Below are 23,181 nucleotides of genomic sequence, written 5' to 3'. Positions count from 1 at the left end.
TTCTCTCAGTCTCTACCAGTGGAGGTGCCTGCCAAACAGTTTTGTGAATGGGACAAAATTATATCTAGTTTTATCTGGAACGGAAAAAAACCGAGAATCAGATTCCAAACTTTACAACTCCCTAAAGAAAGAGGGGGACTATCCCTTCCAAATTTGAGGGATTACTATTATGCGTCACAATTAAGACCTTTAATATGTTGGTGTGATGATAAATGCGAGGCTAAATGGAAAGCTTTGGAAATTAAATCAATCAACATCCCTATTCAGTCTTTAATTGGGAACAAACACCAGGCTAAGTCATACTATGACATTTTAGACCCATTCACAATATTTACTTTAAATACTTGGTTCAAAGTCGTGAAACAGTTCAAAATGGAGAGGACAATCAGGGTGTTGTGGTGGCCCGCTTACGATCCAGATTTTAAGCCTGGTGTGTACAATCAAACTTTCAGGTGATGGGCTCGGTATGGTTTTTCCTCTTACAGTACTGCCATGAAAGGCAATGTGTTATTGAACTTTGAACAATTGAAAGATATGTGTATGTGCATAGATAACAAGGACTTTTTTAGATACCTCCAAATACGAGAGTACTTTATGGGGGAGGTGAAAGCATCCGAGCCGGTGGCCTCAAACGATCTCATACAGGTTTTTATTCAGGCATATAAGCATGAGTCCAAAAGAGTAGTGTCCAGTATATATAATGCCCTGGTTTCAGCTAGGGTTAATTCCACAGAGTACATTAAAATTAATTGGGAAAAAGAGTTGGAGATTACCATCACATCAGAAGAATGGGCAAACATGTGCAATACACAAATTACATCCACCAATTCAAGAATGTGGAGAGAATTCTGTTGGAAGACCCTAATGAGATTTTTTATTACCCCCAAAATTAAATCAAGACAACTGAAAACAGATCAGCCATGCTGGAGACAGTGTGGCCACAAGGGGGCGGGCCACGCTCATATTTTCTGGTCTTGTCCTAAAATTCAGAAATACTGGCAGGACATCCACTCCACCTTGGAGACCATTCTGTGTTTTGAGATACCTCTGTCTGTTCCTTTTCTACTGTTAGGAAATATCCCTGAAGATTTTCTAATACATGATAAATATTTAATCAAGATCCTCTTAGCAGCAAGTAAAAAAGCAATCACACGACGCTGGTGCCAGCAGGACCCACCAACGAAAGATCAATGGATGGACATTATTGAGGAACTGTATGCTATGGAAAAACTAACATTCATACTTAGACTACAAGAGGATAAATTCTATAAAAAGTGGGAAAAGTGGAATCTCTTCTCTCAGCCTAGCGATATTGCAATAGGATTTCATTGAATGTTTTTTGTAATATGAAAAATGCAGCCTTTTTTTCTTTTACTTTTTGTCTTTTTCTTTTCTTTTGCTTTCCGTATAGTCTTGTCAGTTGTGTTTTTCTTGTCTGTTCTTCCTTCAATAAAAATTAAGTGAAAAAATAAATAACCAATCACCAAACTAACCAATCAGGAAGTAAACGGACAAAACAAATGGACCTATGACAAAGCTTGTAGGAAAATCTTTGAATACATATTGCGACCCCTAGATGTGTCACAGAGACTAAATGTTTTTGCGAGCGTTTTACCCATTGCTGGTCATTAAAATGTTGACATTATAGCATAATATGATGCATTATGTCATGCTGCGCAAACAACATTCAACTATTGGTTATCGGTCGCCAATAGGTCAGAGTGAATGATCCTAGAATATTATATAAAGAGAAGTGCCGGTACAAGAACAAAGATGAGAGCTAAGAGGATGTTTAGAAGGGGTTTGTTTGGATTACAGGACCCATACACTCTTTTCACTTATTGGTAGTTAATTCAAAATGCAAAAAATTACAGAAATCGTAATCATCTAAATATTGGTGTGTCGATTCAAATGAAAAAGACATCTGGTGCGTTTTGCTTTCTAGTATGAGACAGTGGTGGGCTGTGAGAACCCAGCATCTCTCCAGCAAGGCTCTGACGAGACGGAAGAGTCCGCCCAGATTGGCTGTGATAACACCGCAGCGCTCCCTGCTCATCCTGTGGCATATCACACCGTTAATAGACGATACAGTGAGTTCCTCAACCTGCAGACACGTCTGGAAGAGAAGCCAGAGCTGCGGAAATTGATCAAAGGTAAAAACACAAGATGCTGTGTGCTGTGCAAAGGTGGCTTTATTTATGGTTTCTGTCGATTAGGGCTCTGTGAGTGACAAACTTAGGATCGGCCCAGAAAATCCAACTCGCCATTTGAACTGAGCCCTTACGTCCCGTCTTTTGTCAGTCACTTCCATGTTTATCAAGGAAGTTTAAAAGCTTTAGCGCCTCCCCGGCGCCTCCCCTGGTCGAAAATTTCCAACCGACTTCAGTTCACTCGACATGCACGCACACACGCACACTTCCTTGATAAACATGGAAGCGACTGACAAAAGATGGGACGTAAAGGCTCAGTTCAAATGGCGAGTTGGATTTTCTGGGCCGATCCTAAATTTGAATTAGTGTAAACCTGCATCGGCCCTACACGTTTTGGATTAATGGTCTGGTAAGGATAAGAAACGATGTTTGCGGAAACTTGCGCCGTTTCTGAAACGCGGTGGGAGGGGCCCAGTGTGTGACCTCATCTCGGAGCTACAGAATGAGCGTAGGGAGAGGGCACATATGGGGCTAGGGTAATGACTGAAGCCACATCCACACTAAAAGACCCATTCTACTTAATTGTCATTGTCGCACAGTGTGCTGCAACGTTTTGTGAGCATGTAGATATGCTATTTTGTGTTTCACAAATAAGCATAAATCACCCTTACAGTATGTTGTTTTCACATGGAAACATATAACCTTTGTAACATTTGCAACTAGCATCCGTACTCTTAGTCACGACATGGCCTTCCTTGACTTGTGATCATGTGACCCTTATCCGGAAAGAGAAATGATCTTGAATAACTTACCAGAGGTTAATTTAACATGGATAACTAATTACAGCATGCATTGCTGACCTTGTTGTTTAGTGCAGTTACATTATGTAGCATAACCTCACAAAATGTAGGCTACATACACCAAGATATTATTTCTGTGCTACAACTCTTCTTTCTTTTTTAATGTTTTTTTGTGGCTTTTGCCTTTATTTTTATATATTTTATGGAGGGAGAGACAGTAGGCTGACAGGAAATGGGGGGAAGACATGCAGTAAAGGCCGTCGGGATCGGGAGTTGAACCCGCGGCACACTGCCAGACTGGATTACCATCCAAGGTGCCTGGTCCACTGAGCCATGGCCCAGGCCTATGCAACTCTTCTTTTACAATGGAAACATCTTAGTGTGACCTGAATTACCATCGGTGGGACCAATAGAGTGTATTGATTGCTTATATGGGTGACTTTATCATTCAATAAGATTCTAGATTGGCCTGTTTTTAATTGTAGCCACTGTAGTTTATCCTAACTAAGTGAAGTCTAGCTTTACAGTTTGAATAAGGAAAGCATGCATCTTGGGTACTCGGTAGACACGGAAATAAGTGTGACTCTGTAGATGCTGATGGATACATTTAAATGGGATCCATCTTTTATAATGAAAGCAAGGACTGTATAATTTGTAAAACATAATGTAAATCTATAACTTCAAATAACCCAGCTGGGAGACCAATTAAATACCGTGCTGTACCTTAAAAATGAGTGATTAGCCCTTTAAATGACAATCACTGTACCAAAAATAGAAACATACCTTAAAAAATGATTTGGAGGCAGGATGAAATAAGTTTCGGAGAGAGCTTAAGGTTTAACAATTATTTTAGTCGGTATAAAGTCAATTTACATAGAGAATGTGCTACATGGTTCAGAATATATTTACATCAATATAATTTAGAATAATCAATTGTTGATTCCAAAAAGAACCCGAAGCTGAACTGAACTTCACAGTATTTGTTCCAGGCTAAATACTGCAGATCCCGTCAGATTTGTTGATATAATGTTCATTGGCTGGAGATGTTTCATGTCTGCAATGTCAGATGACAAAACCAGTGTTGGCTGTCCCTCATTAGTCCAACGCCTAGATGATGAGGATGGCGTAGCGACGCAGAGTTCATCTTCCTTGGTTCAGTCATTGATGCCCATTGAGGCCTGGAGAGCGGCAGCGCCTAGGCAGGCGTTGCGAGGCAACCTGTAGATAACTTCTTTCCCTGTACCAAGTTACTAGGCCAACTGGCCAAGGTCAAACTAGACTGATAACACAGCAGCTGCATGTTGAATTAAAAACAGCGCCTACAGTATTGAAAGTTTGTATAGCTGGAGGCAGACCCCATGGAGACTAGTCAACAAGATATTAAATGGGACCGATGAAAACATATTTTGAGCATAAACATACAAGTAAGACGCGAGAACGCGGGAAGCGAACGCAGATCGTAAATTGCAATAACAATTAGAATAAATTACGAATTAGTGAGAAGTGTGTGGTACTGTGAAATTAGTGAAAACAGGGCCGCCACGAGAAGGCTCAGCACCGCTAACCCCATAATATATATATATATATATATATATACACTAGTACACATAGCCTAGTTACAGACAGTGTCGTTGTGACAGTATTATTTTTATGTTGGGCCTAGTACAGCAAGTTACAGACAGTGTCGTTGTTAAGCAGCGGCGGGTGGTGTAACAGCGAGCAAGTTACAGACAGTGTCGTTGTTAAGCAGCGGCGGGTGGTGTGCGGGACACACAGACATTCAGTGTCGTTGTTAAGCAGCGGCGGGTGGTGTAACAGCGGGACACACAGACATTCAGCCCTTGCTGTCTAGCTGCGCCCTCTGGTGTGTCGTTGTTGAGCAGCAGTAAACAGGACTGTGACTGCTTAGCTAACGTTAGCCCATATGCACACACTAGTACACATAGCCTAGTTACAGACAGTGTCGTTGTGACAGTATTAGCAAGTTACAGACAGTGTCGTTGTTAAGCAGCGGCGGGTGGTGTAACAGCGAGCAAGTTACAGACAGTGTCGTTGTTAAGCAGCGGCGGGTGGTGTAACAGCGGGACACACAGACATTCAGCCCTTGCTGTCATACTAAGTGGCTCACTGCGTTCGCAATGAATGACATGACATTATAGATGATAAGGAGAACCACAGGCAGTAGGTTAAGAGTAAAATGATGATCTGGAGCATAAGGTGACAATTATGAATCCGGCCTGGGTCAAAGTTCAGGAGAATATGAGACCTTGACCACTGGACATTAGTTTGTAAACAAATAAGACCCTTTTTATCTATCAACTCCGCCCTTTACAAACAATGTCAAGTTGTCAACAAAATAAACCTAATTAAAATGGGAAATGGTGAATTTAGGATGTCCAAAATGTGGAAATAAAACAATTAAAACCTTTTTTTATATGAAAAATAATAAAAATGGAAGCATAAGCTAAGCAACTAGCAACACAAATAATTATATAAATGTACCTAATTAATTGAACAAGGTGTTGTAATGTAGAAAACCTCAAATGACTTTCCCTATACCACAACAATAGAACTGATTATTGATTGAATGGTGGATCTGAAAAATTTGAATGATTAAGAAAACAGGAAAGATGTAGAGGGGGAGAAAGAGATGACATGAGATCACAGCTAAAAATGGGATATGGTGTTGAACAGATATGGCAAAATATCTAAATATCTACATTGAGGTAAGGGCATTGAAGTTTAAGGTAAACAGAGAATACCATGTCATATATTCCACCCAAAAATGGGTCTTTATAAAATTAATGACCAAAACACCCTACAATTTGGAGCCAAGGGTCAAATGGACCACAGGACCAACTTTGGGCTTTGTCAGCCAGGTGCACCAATCACATTCCTTCAGATCACTCAGTGAGTCACATTTCAAGGCCCTCAAATAGCAAACAACAGTAAACTTAAGAGAGGCTATCCGTATGACAGGAGAAGTCAAGATTTTATTCTGGGTCCCGTGGAAACCTCACTAATATTATCACCCACAAAGGTGAGTTTTCATAGCCATCCGGCCTGGATACAAGTCCATAGGAATCTATGTACATGTATCCTACAAAATAATTTAGACAAAACTCACATGAAATGGTATCCCTCAATTCAATACTTCCTTAGTCCTCGTCGGTCCTAATGGGAAGGCATACACCAGTTCCTGGAGAATGGATAAACAGAGAATGAAAGGGAAAAATTAAAACATGTTTTGGAGATATGAACTGGGAGATATGTGGAATAATTATTGAATTCAGAATGGTAACTTAACTATGGCATAATGGCAATGGAATGGAACAGCAGATGTGGGGTTCTGACTTCTTTGACTACTGACCAAGGCCCAATATTAATATCAAATCAATAACAGTAATAACAAATTACTTTAACAGTGGAGGAGACAGTGGATGTCCAAGATAACAAATGGAAAAACACCCTAAAACTGAGTGTCAAGAATGGTATAAACTTAACCTTGAGTGTCCTGAATGGACTAGCCTGACCTAAGCAGAGACATTTCTGGCCTAGATGGGAGGGTCGCGCCTCAGAAATGCGCGCACCCTGATTGGATCTCATCGATCTGTCCGTCACCCCCGGCCCCTCCTCTCCCCCCTAGTGCAGCGCTACGTCACATCATTTAGAGCGACGCCCACCCGGAAGGGTTGACTCCCACTTTTAGACTGGTTCAGCCCACGGCTTTTTCCAGGCTTTCATCTTTCGCGCAGACGAAATGAAAGCCTGGGTATCGAGGCTATGAATGGACTAACTTTTAACCTTGAAGTTGGGAGGCTGCGTTCCCGAATGGAATGCAGAATAGTGATAAGATAGCTGTTTCTATAACAAAGAAGCAAGTGTTCTCAAAACATCAAAACAAATAAGGACAATCAGAAAATGGAAAGACAATGGGTGAGGGGACACAAAAACAACTGAACGAGTATGAGTGTGGTTGGTGCCAAAAAAATTAATCGGGGTAATTCAATAAAAATAAAAATAAACATAAAGGTTTCCAGTACTCACTATCACTGGGAACTAGTTAAGGCCGAGGCTCAGAGAGAACAAAGCAGCGAACTGGGTGTATAAAAATGAAAATACAATACTTGAGGGTTTACTGTGTAGCTCGGCAGGCAGAATTCCATATAGGAACCCTATAACACATTGGTGAGACAAGTTAAATGGGGGCAAAAGTATGACTATTAAATGATAACTTTAAACTAATATTTGCACCGGTTATAATTTGACCTTCACAAAAGTCATAAAAAGGTATTCCTCACAGAGGAAATCAGACAACCCTCAAAAACTTAGATTGAGTTCTACCTGTAGGAGCCTAAGTTACTCGTTCCAGGCAGAGAAGAAGAGAGTTTAAAAGATGTGAACGCCTGAGACTATTCACATGATATGTGGACGCCTGAGTCTATCCACTCTATCTGCGTGTACGATGTGAACGACTGAGACTATTCACGTGATATGTGGACGCCTGAGACTATCCACTCTATCTGCGTACGACAAGAGAAATTGTGAGGATCACAGGAAAAGTGGAAGAATAAATGCCGGTATGATTTATATTTCTCCTAAGCATTCCTCAAACATGCACTTTTTATGGAGGGAGGGTACATAGCTAATATGTACGCATTTCACAGTTTAGAGCGCATTTGCAGAAGAGCCAGGAGAAATACACATGTTCAAATAAAATAAATTAAAGTGGGCTCTATAATCAATCTCCCTCCTATAGTTAAAAGAGAGGAGAATGTATTAAAACAATAATAATGATAAACCATTCTCAGAAACATCTCAGACAGCGCGTGTCATATTCAAGATGGAGAGAGGGCCATCAAAGAGAGAGAGTGAGAGAGAGATATCAAAGAACAGTGTGATCTGTTCACTTTGGAAAATGGTGAAATGATCCTTTAAGGGGAAAACATTCTAAAGGGAGAATAACTAAGAGTTTACACTGTTGAATGGTCATGGTCAAGATAAAGTAAGTATCCTGTTAATCCTCTACTGTCCCGGCCAAGAAGAGCAGAAAATACAGAAAGGCCAAGCAGTGTACCCCAGCAGCTAACTGAAGCACAAAGTATTGTATCGTTGTTCTCGTCGAGGGAGTCTGGAAAGCAGCCAAGGCAAGCTAAAAAAAAAAAACTCTGTCGACCGAGGCAACAAAAAATGTCTAATTAAAAAGAATTATAATGGGAAAGGAACTGATTCTTTGCCTTTTAGGAGTATAAGCTTAATCAAATCAATTAGGCTTTTACACTCGTCAAAGGACGGCTCGAAGACCAAAATGATGGATTAATTTAAATGGGATCCATCTTTTATAATGAAAGCAAGGACTGTATAATTTGTAAAACATAATGTAAATCTATAACTTCAAATAACCCAGCTGGGAGACCAATTAAATACCGTGCTGTACCTTAAAAATTAGTGATTAGCCCTTTAAATGACAATCACTGTACCAAAAATAGAAACATACCTTAAAAAATGATTTGGAGGCAGGATGAAATAAGTTTCGGAGAGAGCTTAAGGTTTAACAATTATTTTAGTCGGTATAAAGTCAATTTACATAGAGAATGTGCTACATGGTTCAGAATATATTTACATCAATATAATTTAGAATAATCAATTGTTGATTCCAAAAAGAACCCGAAGCTGAACTGAACTTCACAGTATTTGTTCCAGGCTAAATACCGCAGATCCCGTCAGATTTGTTGATATAATGTTCATTGGCTGGAGATGTTTCATGTCTGCAATGTCAGATGACAAAACCAGTGTTGGCTGTCCCTCATTAGTCCAACGCCTAGATGATGAGGATGGCGTAGCGACGCAGAGTTCATCTTCCTTGGTTCAGTCATTGATGCCCATTGAGGCCTGGAGAGCGGCAGCGCCTAGGCAGGCGTTGCGAGGCAACCTGTAGATAACTTCTTTCCCTGTACCAAGTTACTAGGCCAACTGGCCAAGGTCAAACTAGACTGATAACACAGCAGCTGCATGTTGAATTAAAAACAGCGCCTACAGTATTGAAAGTTTGTATAGCTGGAGGCAGACCCCATGGAGACTGAATAAGGAACATGGTGACTGAATAAGGAGTCAACAAGATATTAAATGGGACCGATGAAAACATATTTTGAGCATAAACATATGAATGACATGACATTATAGATGATAAGGAGAACCACAGGCAGTAGGTTAAGAGTAAAATGATGATCTGGAGCATAAGGTGACAATTATGAATCCGGCCTGGGTCAAAGTTCAGGAGAATAATGAGACCTTGACCACTGGACATTAGTTTGTAAACAAATAAGACCCTTTTTATCTATCAGATGCCATCAACCTTGATCATTTTAAAATGTATCATTTTAGCATGACTGCCATCTGGGTGGTGGAAAGTAACTAAGTACATTTACTTAAGTACTGTACTTTTTTAGGTATATGTATTTTACTTGAATATTTCCAATTTCCATTTTCCAATAATCTTACTTCTACTCCATTCCATTTCTGATCCAAATATTGTACTTTTACTCCTACTACTTTTATACTTTTGTATTTTTACTCAAGTATATTTTGAATTCCGGACATCTACTTATATTTCTATTATTTCTACATTGCAGTATTTATACTTTTACTTAAGTAAAAAATGTACTCACATACCTTAACCACTGCTCACTTCTGTGGTCCAGGTGTGAAGGGGCCAAAGAAGATATTTCCGGACATGCCTTTTGGAAACATGGACACCGATAAGATTGAAGCCAGGAAAGGATTGCTAGAGACCTTTGTAAAGGTTAGTTATTGTTTTAATTTAACGGATATGCTATTAGTCATTCCTGTGAACTGCAGACATAATCTCTTGTATTGCTGGCTCCATTGCATCCGAAAACATTAACATCATAATCATAATAATCAGCATGTGTTACGAGATGGCATGTATAATTTCATAATAAAGTAATTTTGAGTCGCTTTGTCAAACTGGTTTCAAAGTTAGGTTTAGATATCGTTGACATTATTTAACATTACTAGCAAATTCTGTCTTTTTTTTTTTTTTCCTTCTTTTTTTTCTAGCAACTCTGTGCTATCCCTGAAACAGCCAACAGCGAAGAGATGCAGGAGTTTCTTGCTCTCAATACAGATGCTAGGATAGCCTTTGTCAAGAAGCCCTTTATTGTGTCACGCATAGACAAGGTACGGTACTGGTAATTGTTTTTCGTGTTAAAAGTTCTGAAAATGAACTGAGCTTGTGTTACACTGTAGGTTTAGGGGTAGTGTTGGAATCGCGGTTACAGTAAGGGTTAAGCATGTTGTTGGTTGAGGGTAGGGCTTGCAGAATCAGGATAAAGGGCCTTGCAAACGTGAAGCGAGGAACGCATGCGTTTGTTGCCTGGATCAACACAGGTCTCCTGCAGGTCTGTTGGGGCGCAACAACACAAGCGTGAAAAAAAAAGCTAAACAGAATCCAGGTCTGGTGAGTTGTGGGCGTGTGCACGTAACGAGCACGCGCGCAACAAATTCACGGGACCGCGCTCACGTAAATACGCTTGCGTTGTCGCACCGCGACTTCCCAGAGCAAAAACGCAGGTCTCATTGAAAATGAACTATAGGCAGGTTTTATCGCTCCCCGTTTGCAAATATAATGGTTTGTGTGTGTGTGTGTGTAATAGATTGTGGTGAATGCCATCGTGGACACCTTGAAGACGGCATTTCCTCCTCGCTCAGAGCCCCAGAGTCCCACCGAGGACAACGATGAGCTGGAGGGAGGGAAGATGACGAACAAGAGCAAGTATGGTTCAAAATGGCTGTACATGAATGTACAAAGTAACATTTAACATCCTAACCAGTGTTGTTTTCGTCGACTAAAACTAAGACTCGACTACCTTTTTTCACTGAGGAAAACTAAATGGAAACTAAATGAAAACTAAGCTATGATGACTAAAACTAAGACTAAATAAACTGACAATTTTGTCAACAAAATAAATCTAGATTAATGTTAGGAAGGGACAAGTGGACAAGAGATCCAGTATAAGTCATTTTATAATTAGTTGCATGCTGAAAATAGCAGATCTACAAGCTCACAACGTGTCACGCTGCAACACGGTGTGGGCTTGTAGGCAAGTGTGTGGGCTTTTCAGCAAGTGTAAAAACAGTCATTACGACGGCATCAAGGTCCGTCAAAACACATTTTACTAAAATCTTATGATATTTAGTCGACTAAAACTAGACTAACACTAAAACATTCCGGGTGACTAAAAAGTCACTAAAATGTGACTAAAACTAAATGAAATTTCATTCCAAAGACTATGACTAAACTAAAATAGAAATTTGCTGCCCAAAAACAACACTGATCCTAACCTAGGTATGATGGAGGGACATGACCATAACATTACTTTATGTTGGACAACAAGGCCTAAGAGGAGGTAACTGCAGAACATTCCTGCATGGAATTGCCACATTACCACATAGTCTCATGAGTATTAAGTCCATTTTATGGTAACCCTCAAAGCCTGTTCATGCAACATGACAGTCAGCTCCAGACATGGTGAATGACTACAGTTAACTTTAGTTAGTGGAGAGTCTGAGATATCTGCAGATCAGATGATGACATTCTTCTCATTATGTGTATAGCACGATTTACCACTTTTGTATTGTGCATACTGTAGTATTTGTGTCTATATCATCGCTGCTGGGCGGAAACCTTGTATGTCCAAAACCTTTACTTTTCAGGAATATTCACCAACAAAAAAAAGATTACTGACTACTATCGTGGGAAGTTTGGAAAATTCCTTTACACCCAAAATATGGGTGTAAACAGCTTAGTGAATCGGGCCCATGTATTTATTATTTAGTCCCAAGCTCTTGGTAATACTTTTGATTGGTAAAAACAGACAGACTTTTTACCTGGTGTCCATATTTTGGGCATGTCATTAGAGGCTAATTATTATCTTTCAAACATAGTAAATTTACAAAGTCACAGCACGTCACAACTTCACAAGTGAGTTTGTAGATTTGGTATGTTTGCTACTTTTAAGAGCGACACTGTGATACCACAGTGTATTATCCAAGTATAAAATATGCCAAATTTTCTTTTTGTATCCAAAAACATGAAACAAGGTTTCTGCCTGACAGCGACGATACACTGAGTGAATACGCATGCATGTGTGTATGACTGTGTGTATGTTCCCAGGTCTCGTCTGCGGTTCACCAGCAAGGGCGGCCCTTTTATGAATGTCTCTGATGTAAGACCACAGTTGCTGTTTGGTTGGGGACAGAGCAGAATGGTATGTTGTTGTAAAATGGTCCATTTATATAACGCTTTTATCCAAAGCGCTTTGCATAGATTGCACATTCACCCAGCCATTCACACACACATTCATACTCCGATGGCAGAGGAAACCATGTACCTGCTCTTCGGGAGCATTTAGGGATTCAGAGTAGCCTGGCTCCAGCCCTGAATCGCTACCATTAAAAAAGAATGTCCTGGCAATGAAGTGAAACTAAATGAAAATTCAGACTGAGTGTCAGGCTACGTTCAGAGTCGTGCTCAAGACTCATCTATACAGAGTACAGTACAGTCAGAGGTACACACGGCTGTCGTCTTATTATACTGCTTTCTTTTAGGGATGTGTGCCAGCATATATACTGTCTACTGTGTACAGTACATAACCCAAAGTCTGCAAATACTTTGAGTGTGCATATCCCCGGGACTAATTATTATTATTATTATGATGATTTATTCAGTATTTATTTAAGCTTTATTTAAAGGACAACTTTAGTTTTTTTCAACCAAGGTTCATGTTTTAGATTGTTATGAGAGAAAGTAAAAGATGACTATAATTTTTTTTCATTTGCTGCTTTCTTTCGTTTTAGGGATTTTAGCTGTTTTTGACAGTAGGGGCGGGGGCATTCGAGCATGGGGCTAAATATGTATTTCTTTACAAAATGTTATAGCGATTTATTATTTTATTATTTACTATAGTCCTACTAGACCCCAAGCAATTACATCTGGCCACAAAAGATCACAGGATCTAATCTGAATTTGAAAGGTAGCCTACTGGAAGCCACACTTTGTGTCATAGGCAGAATATGCCAGTTTGACACATTCAGTAGATCCTGTGATCTTTTGTGGCCAAATGTAATTTATTGGGGTCTAGTAGGACTATAGTAAAGAATAGAAAAATAAATCGCTATAAAGTTTTGTAAAGAAATACATATTCAGCCCCGTGCTTGAATGCTGCAGAATACATAATTACACTTTCAACACTATATTGTATGTGTCATGCTATACAACAGCCAAATAATAAATCCATGAAAAATACCTCCAGAAGCCTATACAATATATACAACATAACCGGGTACAAGAATTTTTGCACACAAATGAACAAAAAAGTACAGTAGCTGATGGGATGATCTTCTCTCCCAGGTGATTAACGGGATGTCCCCAGCAGATCTGGAGGACTTCATCAGTGAACAGGAGAGGTTGGTGCTCCAGGACTCTGAGTCAGAAAGGGAAGACTGTATATCGCTCAGAGAAGCAGGAGTCTGCGGTTGCCAGAAGAAGAACAGTTTGACAGAAAGGCAGAGTCAGCAGCTTGGTAAGATCCTGCTGTCCTACTCAACCAGTTATTGACCATTGCACATGCACCAAAGGCCTATACATGCTCTCGAAAAGCAAAAAGCATTTGTACTTTACGTTTACATAGACTTAGAGCATTATCCAATTCATCCACTAGATGGCAGCGGCAACACTTTCTGCAGACTAATTCTAGTGGTCTGCATTGTACAGGCTAGATTCTAAGGTTATTTAACTAAAACTAACAAAAACTTAAATAACAAAATGTTAACTTAACTAAATAATAACTACAATACAATAAATAAACGATAACTAACTGAAACTGTATTGTGTGTTTACAAAATTAACTAAAATGAACTGAAATTATAGACAACATGTACTTAGTTTAGGATGGTTTGCGGTTCATCTGTAACTGAATATATTTTGTTAAGTTTTATTACATAATACTTACCTATTCAATCCACTTAAATAGCATTTTAATAAATAAAAAATAAAAACGAATAAAAACAAACCGAATTAGAAAAAGAAAATACTAAAATGAATTAAAAAAATCCCAAACTATGTGTCCCAAAAACAGAATACACAGCACTCATTGAAAAACTAAACTCACTGTAACTGTTGGCTCAGTCTTATTATAACTAAGACATACCGGTAGTCTAAAAAGTATGTTTTACATGGACAGATTTAGCTGCTACATCTGTAAACGTAAAATGCATTTTTAAACTGGCCAAGTCTCTGTGCGACATACGCGTCTACGTACATCTGCAATCCACGTAATTCGAAAACCGTTCGCCCCACTGACTTCAAATTCACGACACGTGTTCCACACATTTGTAATATATAGCAGCCTAATTGTGGTAGGGAGGGGTTTTTTTTGTTGAGAAAATACTTGGTAAATGTTGGTAAATATATATTTTTAAAAGGCTTATATAAACACAATCAACCATCAGCAAATACATGAATTGTAATGCACAAATCTCCATAAGCACTTTGTGAGTCGCAGCATTGATATGATCCTTAGTTCTACCTGTAATCCGGTCATGGCGTCTCTTGGTAGTTTGTTTAACATTTCTCTGAAACAATCGCCCCCCAAAATTGCGTCAGTGAAACTTGATTTGGCTTGTGGGACAGCCCGATGCTCGGAAGAGTCGGAATGATGTAAATTTGTAGTTATATCGCCTCACTTTCCAAAGAAAAGTATGTAAGCAAGCTTAAGCAAGCTCATGTGTGCAGCACGTGGGTGTCTGGAACACGGCGAGTCAAGTGTTAGCCTGGGATAGTGACCGACATGACTCATAGTGGTCCTGCATTGTCCAGCTATGGCTCATGGATTTGGACAGCAGCAGCACTTCTGTGTTTGTTCTGTCTGTGTTGAAATAATTATAAAGTCTTATGTACTGTACACCCTGCACACGGACAGCTCTGGAATCTCTGACATCAGCCTTGGCACGAGACAAGGTTAGAGATTGAGAGAGGCTTTCGGCATGACACGTATTGGGCTTCTTCCCGGTCCACACATGTCTTGTCTTCTAGCCCATTCTGGGCGGGAACCCCTTTTGGTGTTTCAAACATTATGTTATAATTTAGCTATTGAAAAATAGCAGATCTACAAGCTCATAGCGCGCCACCGAGTGGCGTGCTATGAATTTGTAGGTCTGCTATTTTTGAAAAATGTGCCTCAAATCTTTCAGAAAATTGTCATGATTTAGAAAACATTTATTTAAAATTTCGACATCAGGCTGAATGGGCTAGAGGTATCGGAGAAGAACGTGGTTGTACTGTACGTGCGTGTTCTGGTTTCTAAAGTCTTTTGTTGTTTGGAAATACAACAACATGTACATGTATATTGGACATAATCTTAGATTATACATTTGAATGTGAGATGAAAGACAGGGACTTTAATATCGGCAGAATACAGCCGTTTACTTCCGCTGTTTAATTTGAAGGAATCCAGTCCATTTAAATTTACGTATAGGTCATACGGGTATCATGTCTGTATTGTCAACAATACTGTCATCAAATGTGACAGTTTCTGACCGATTTTAGTTTTTAGTTTTTTTCATGTCATGTGAAAGCAGGGAATCATAGCTTCAAATTGACATATTGGTTGTTCAGTTTGACCCACCAGTTTTGGAGTTGGCTTATAGAGTACCGGTAATGTCTTGCAGAGAAACAGCGAGTTGAGAAAACAGGCTTGAAAGGTTCACTTCTGTGGACTTGAAAGGTTGAAAAAAATAAAGAAAGTTCACTTCTGTGGACTAACATTACACCTAGCTACAGTACATGTTTAAGCATTTATTTCATATTTACATGTTGATTTCAGGTCTGACATGCTCTAGTACAGGGGTTGGCTGGAGTACACACTCACTCCAGAGGGCCACTATATTTCCACACTCACTCATGGCACGTTTTTTTCTACTCGGTCTGTGTCACATAGGAGGCCTAATCTAATTGAATACCCCTGCCATAAAGCATTACACTTGTTTACAAGAGGGTCCACCATTTTCAATTCATCATATCATTTTGTACACTATGCACTTCTATAAAGCCAAAAACAGGAAATCATCATAAAGGAGGTAAAAAGGGGGAAAACGTATACAGTGAGGGGGGAAAGGGGTGGGTGGAGTCAAGGGATTTACATCTTAATGACAGTTGGTAGGGCGTTCCACATTTTTGTGGCATAGGAGTGAAATGAATTTAGGTGGACCCTCTTGTAAACAAGTGTCCACTCACAGTTAACAGTCTTTGTATTGAGTTGTGCTTGAAATGTAGTGTAATTCTGCAAACTGTTAATAAATATTTTAATCAATCAATCAATCAATCAATCAATCAATCCTTGTTTTTGCCGAATCTGGGTTGCACATGGTTTTTTGAACTCCCTCTGGTGTTGTTGTGTTGCTGGCATGATTAGACTAACTGAGCGTCACTGTTTATTATGATACACTTTTCATTTCATTAAAAAAAAAAAAAATCATTTCATAATTCTTATAAATCCTCTAGGCCTAATGCTATACTAAAGCAACTTGGATTTGTTTTCATCACGCTTTTTAGCAGATTAGCGTTGGATTTGAAATGACGTAATACAGTATACGTTAATAAGGTGTTGTCTTCTAATCTTATCCAGCCGTTGGCATATTGACTGTAAGCTACCTTTTTTGTTGACACATCTGAAGTCACAGGAATATGACTGGGTGCCACTGAAGACGTTTTAACATTTTCAAAAAGGCCCTTCATTCTCCTCTCCCTGTGAATCTGCAGAGAAAATATTAATTTAGCTTCAAGAGATTTTACATTTTCTTCTTGTTTGTAACCTGCTGTTTACTGTGTACTGTAGGCTACATCATGGTTACTGTTTCTTACTAGAACTAGGTTTATTCCACCTTAGTTTATTTTTTTGAACTGTTAGACAGTGCCCCATTCTTTCTGTCATCGAAAACAATTTATGATCTCACTCGCATCACATGGAAATTATCGTCATGCCTTCATGCTACACTGGAACGGGAGTTTCCTTGTTAAACTGAATCCAAACAGACCTGTTTTGGTTGTCTGGTCATTGTCTGGACAGCCAGGCATTCAAGGGTGAATGAAGAGCTTGGATTAGTCTCGCTGACCAGACGTCTCAGAGATGTCACACTCCAGACATCCCTCAGACTTACAGTCACAGTGGGAGCAGAGGCTTTTTCCTAACCTTCCCACATGTGTTCCCACACCATGGTCCTCTGTGTATCTTATGTCCACGGACCACCCTTCACCCTTTCCAGGAGCCCCGCAACCATTAACTCCTTGAAGCCCCTTGACCCAGGGTCAGAATTCATTAACCTTATTTTAAGTACAAATTTGCTTAATTTCCTATATAAATTAAGTTTGGCTTGACTTGGCAAAATAGGCAAGCGAAATGTCCCACTTAGCTCAGCAGAGCTTTTTAGTTCAACCACTAGAGGGCAGCATTGATGTACTATATAGATGCAAGTTTTGATTAGATTTCAATTTGCCCTGTATGTTCTTTTGGAGGTATTGGTCAAGTACAATTACACATACCTGCAATTGTAACTCTGAGAGTTGAATTAACACTGAAGATTTGACAGTGTATACTGGGATCCCAGGGATAAAACATTCTATCAAATGGAGGTCTGTGGCCTGATGCATATCAAACTGGGGGTCCTTGAAATCACTGACATGGCATTGCATTTTGTGTTGTGTTTACTTTACACATGGCAGGTATAGTGTCTGAGACTGCGCTGGCTGAAATGGCTCTGGACGTCCTGTGTCTGCTCGTGAAACAACAGTGGAGCTGGCTTTGCACCCAGAACATCCAGAGGACCATCAGGCTTCTGTTTGGGACCTTCATTGACAAGTAAGCTGCTGGGGAACAATGTGCTGCAATTCTTCCAAGTTCTTGGGTGAAAGAATAACTTATAACCTCAACAATCATTTGGCTAAACGGATGACTTAACGATTTTACTCTATGCTCCAAATTAGTTTACACAGCCATCCACCAGAGCTTAAATTGCAGTGAAGGCTCAGGTCATGTGCCATAGATGAAGGCCTAATTTGTTTTGATTTTTCTCCCACTCTACTTGAAATAATGTATTTTCTTTATTTTTGCATATCCTAATGAAATCATTTTTGATGTGCTGCATTTCTTTTGAAAAATCTATGGGATGCAGAAGTTACCATTTTAACCACTGTGACCTGGCCGGGTCCCTCAGGTGTATTTACATGGCCATTTTCCCCTCCGCACCAAATCTCATGACGTAACACGTGAGCTTGTAGGTTTTTGGTGAAGGTTCGCCTATTTCCCTTAAATGTTTTCCTATTATGACTTGTCTCGAATAGACTCACGCTTTCATGTGGCTAAAAAACTCCTGACCTCTGAAGGAATGTGTGCTTCCAGCAATGCTGCACTTGTGCCTGTAAGGAACAATTGGTCATCGCTTGCTTGCTTGGCTGGTTGGGCACTTGACAGCATGCACACATGTGGACTGTGTAGTAGTGCTGGCCTTGGTTATATTTCAAATATGTTAACTGTGCATTATACGGCATGCTGTGAAGTCGCAACGTTTTATATGACATGGACGCCTGTGGGTCCGTGTCCACTGCCTCGGACATTGAATAGGACTGGTCTTATTGGTTCATAAATGCAGACTATAGTGTTCATCAACGTGTTGCTATCCATTGACCCGATTTATACTTGGTTTGCATACAGTGTCACACACAAAAAAGGCAATCTGTAAGCTCACAATTTGGGCTGTCACGATTACAACATTTTAGTTGACAATTAATTGTCATAAAATAATTGATGAATGACTTAATTGTGTTTGACATTGAGCATTGGAACATATCAACTCATATTTGATTAATCTTTGGCTTTTAGGCTTCAGAATCAAAAGTTGCACAAGGCAGATATGACGAATAACATACAGTACATAATGTAATTAGTTTTATACGTGAATAGTGGAATTACCCGAGTGGAAATAGCCTATACTATCTACAAGCTCAAAATGTGTTGAATTGCAGCTTGTAGATCTGGTATTTATTTTACTATATATAGTATATTTACTTTGAAAACATATGACATTTTTTAACATGGTAATGATCGTGACAAAAAATGATTACGATTAACTCAAATTATGTAATATTTGTGACAGGTCTACTCACAATGCAACGCAGCATAATGCGTTGTGAGCTTGTCAATGCGAGTGACAGAGCGGGATGCCGGCAAGCAAAAGTATAAACTAGAAAAAGTGCCCTTCTGGGCACAGGTCTCCAGGAGAATAGGAGTGCGTGTGGTGTTTGGCAAAATGTTTAGGAGTAATACGTATAAACATGTTTTTTGTTTGTTTGTTTTTTGCAACAATTTTCTTCAGTTTTTTGAGAAAATGCAGAGCCAGATCACTCATAGCATCTCTGAGGATAGAATTCTGGATGAGCAGGACAGCATTTTGTACTGAACGGGCCACTCCTGAAAACATTGGAAGGCAATCTTAGGCAATCTTAGCCAATCAGAGTAGGATCTGAGAAATCCAGCAGGCTCGTCTTGATCACATGACTACAGAGATCATGTACCGATTTGCGTGAGATTTGGATGAAATCTGTGCGACTAACATAAACAATGTGTTTTGCAGAAATCGGCCTCATGGTGGCACTATAACCGGCAGATGTGGAAGGATGCAGGGAAAATGTTTTTCCATGGCCTCTAGGGAGTGCATACATAAGTTGTATAAATTATAGATCATGCAGTTATAGGTAAAAACAGGAATTGCCCTGTTGTAGTGCCACCGTGAGGCTGATTTGGGGGGGAAAATTGTGGCATGCCGTCCTCGGCCTAGTGGAAATGTGCGTGTATTTGTGGCATTTTGTTCGAAACTGACCAATCATGTGAGCTTTGGAAGCCAATCTTAGCCAATTAGGATGGAAGATGGGAAATGGTGCAGATCCGTGTTAATCACATGACTATGGAGATAGTGTATACCGAATTGTGTGATAAAATGTGTACGAGTAATCTACAGAAATGTGTGGCGCTATAACAGGCCATTGAGGAATATTTCGGGTTAGTCGTTGGCATCCAGGGAGTGTCTGTGCAAAGTTTGGCATGGATCGGGGCAACGGTGCCGGAGATTAGCTGGTAACAGACGGATGGACGCACGCACGCACACACACACACACACACACAAGCAAACCAAGAGAATTCCTATAAGAATCCTTTGTATTTACGTATGTATTTGTAATTTAAAGTAAATGTGCAGTGATATACAATTGCAAGTTTGCAAGTAATAAGAACTTGCAGGTTAATCTCTTCTGAGATGCAGTTTGTTCCGTTTTAGGACTATTTTGCCCCTTAAGTAAGTTGGCAGATGTACTGTATCCGTTTGGGTTTTTCCTCTATTCAGTTATAAAGCTGATAGTGAAGTCCCTGGCCGGCTAGAGGGTACATCACGGTCCAGAAGCTGAGGTCTTAACCTCACAGCTGTTGATTGGCATGACTTAGCATTTTGTTATGTTGTTTAGCACGTCGTTATTGAACGTTATTGAACCCCAAAAATGTGCCTGTGGCAGGCAGGGAAGGGGGGGTTCTGAGGTGGACTGATGTGTTTTACCTGCTCTAAATGAAACAAGCTTTTTATGGTGTGGTACTAGTAATTCAATAAAATGCAAAGGCATGGTACCATCCATGTTGTGCCCTGGTGTGTTGAGTTTGCAGCAGTAAACTAAGCTGTAATCATAAAATTACATTTTAACACTCGCACAAAAACTGCCCATGGGAATGCTCCATTTATGTACATCGGTAAACTAGAGTTGATAGATGTACATCATTAACGTAAATGATGCAGAGGAAACCATGTAAAGCAAAGCATCAACCTCCGACACTAACACAGCGGGAGCCCAGATTCCAATCGGGAACCTTCCGACTTTCCGAGTCCCAAGCGGCCCGATCTACGCACCTCAGCAGTAAATACCAATATCAGGACGTTAATCTGAAAATCAGGAAATTGTAAATCGATGACATAAAAAAATGCATAACCTAGTTTATTAAAAGTAAACCTTCAGCAATATAAAGCCACACCAATGCCAAAGTCATCTTTCACCTCCATCCGTGATTTAATGACATTTGCCTCTGGATGACTCTGTGCTTGAAGTGCTTTTACAAGCTTTTCCGCTCCGAAGAAGCAGCAGCGATGGAAAAAGTTCCAGATGGGAGTGGTCACTCTGTCTCTGTAGCCAGGTCACGATGTGATGACACGCATAGCATGGAGTTAGAGATTATACCGCACAGAAACTTGTTTATATGAACTGGAGAGTGCAGTGGTTAATGACATTGTTGGTCTCATTTTAGACCAGGGCACCGTACCAGCCGCTATAGTTTTCTGTGTCTTAAAACTTAACCCATGTAGACCTTAAAACGTTCGCTCTGAAAGAATATATATGCAAAGATTTGTGCCACATTTTCACGATTCTTCAAAAATAGCAGATCCACAAGCTCGCTATGAGCTTGTAGATCTGCTATTTTTCAATAGCTAAAGTACAACATAATGCTTCAAACACCAAAAGGGGTTCCCGCCCAAAATGGGTTAAGCACATCAGTCTGCATTGAAAATCTATTAATTTGACAGTAATAATACGCGTGTGTGTAGGAATAGTGAGAGAGAGAGAGACAGAGAGTAGAGATTGATTACAATAAAGAAAAAACATCTGCTCTGGATTTGATTTCAACTTTTTTTATTTTCAGCACAGACCACACATTAATTTGAGTATAGACATTGTAAAATGTGTGTGCGTTCTCTTTATTTTTTGTGTGTACACACGTGCCTGCGACACTTGGTCCTCAAACTTTCCAAGAATTTGACACTGACAGGTATAGACGCTGCCACCAGCACTTTGAACATGCAGACAATGTTCTCAGGTTCTGGTCTCCGTGCAGTGACCTCATGTTCCCTGGGGCAGTATAGGGCCCAGCTACCCCCCACCCCCAGTATCGATGCCCACCGCTGGGATGTTTGCCCCCCTCTATTTTAAGGAGTAGCGGGAACCCGGCATCAAAGGCCCAGCGCTTTTGTTTATCTTTATCTATTTTAGGCAGCGAGCTGTCAGCACTGTGGAGACAGCTCTCTCCCACAACAGTTATCTCCTCCTCCTCCTCATGAGCTGTGCATAGTACCACTTGCTGCCTGCAGTCAGTGCATTCCAACTTTGACATACAATGGCATATTTTGATGCAGGAAACCTCATGGAGGTTCCCTGGCTGTGTTTTTTTTAATGCACTTTTGTTATACAGTGAAGGTTTCGCTTCACTCATAGACTTTCATTTCTAACTGATGTACTGGATGGAAATAAGGCAAAACCGTGATATATTAAAAGAGATGACTACATACGTACATCGACGTGGGTGCTGGGTGGTAATCCTTTTAAATGTAAGCCACACACTGAGGTATTCTAAATATATATTTTTATTTTTTTAACAATATATTTATTGCATTTTTTTGGACAAACGGACAATACAACAAAACAATACAATACATAATACAGACAATACAATTACTTAAAATGAAAAACAAACAAAACCAAAACATACAATACATACATATATAAATACAGTATAATAAAATAAGGGCACTTCAAATCATATAATGTGCATTCACTGTATCATGATATACGATATCTCTGAAAAGGCATATCGTGGAGACATTTTATCACAATACGATAATTTATCACCATATCGCCCACCCCTAAGTTAACGTATTCAATGAACATTGAGTGGCAGTGGCTCAGGGGTAGTGTGGCCAGATGGTAACCGCAAGGTTGCCATAGTTCGAACCCAGGCTCCCCCAGAGTTAGTGTCGAAGTGTCCTTGAGCAAGACTCAAAACCCCTAATTGCTCCCGATGTGCATGCTGGTTGGTGCCTCGCGTGGTTTCCGCCGCCATTGGCGTATGAATGTGTGTGCGAATGGGTGAATGTAATGCACAATCTATGTAAAGCGCCTTGGATAAAGGCGCTATATAAATGCACCATTTACCATCATTCATGAGGAGGTGTGGTCATCCTGGAAGGGGTGGTGTAATGTAAACTCAGTCCTTAGTTGAAATACCATTGTTTTCCTCCTCCGCGTCATCAGTGCCCATACCCGAAGGCGGGGTTGGCGAAAGGGCCTT

The 23,181-nt window shown here is 40.0% G+C and overlaps 1 protein-coding gene across 3 annotated transcripts in view; it reads left to right on the top strand.

The window, feature by feature from the left end:
- snx19b (sorting nexin 19b) overlaps positions 1–23,181 on the top strand; it is a 54,191-nt gene that overhangs the window by 5,301 nt on the left and 25,709 nt on the right. For 2 of the 3 annotated variants that reach the window (XM_083773058.1, XM_083773060.1), the window contains 7 exons: positions 1,946–2,153; positions 9,652–9,752; positions 10,031–10,150; positions 10,627–10,745; positions 12,147–12,240; positions 13,383–13,554; positions 17,751–17,886. In XM_083773058.1, the coding sequence (XP_083629184.1) occupies positions 1,946–2,153; positions 9,652–9,752; positions 10,031–10,150; positions 10,627–10,745; positions 12,147–12,240; positions 13,383–13,554; positions 17,751–17,886 (950 nt within the window). The remainder of the gene's footprint in view (positions 1–1,945; positions 2,154–9,651; positions 9,753–10,030; positions 10,151–10,626; positions 10,746–12,146; positions 12,241–13,382; positions 13,555–17,750; positions 17,887–23,181) is intronic. The other variant, XM_083773059.1, reaches the window with a different exon arrangement.

The sequence above is a fragment of the Protomyctophum parallelum genome, assembly GCF_964188405.1.
Source record: "Protomyctophum parallelum genome assembly, chromosome: 9".
NCBI lineage: Eukaryota > Metazoa > Chordata > Actinopteri > Myctophiformes > Myctophidae > Protomyctophum > Protomyctophum parallelum.
The sequence above is the reverse complement of the archived record's forward strand: the minus strand, read 5'-3'. Positions and strand labels throughout refer to the sequence as shown.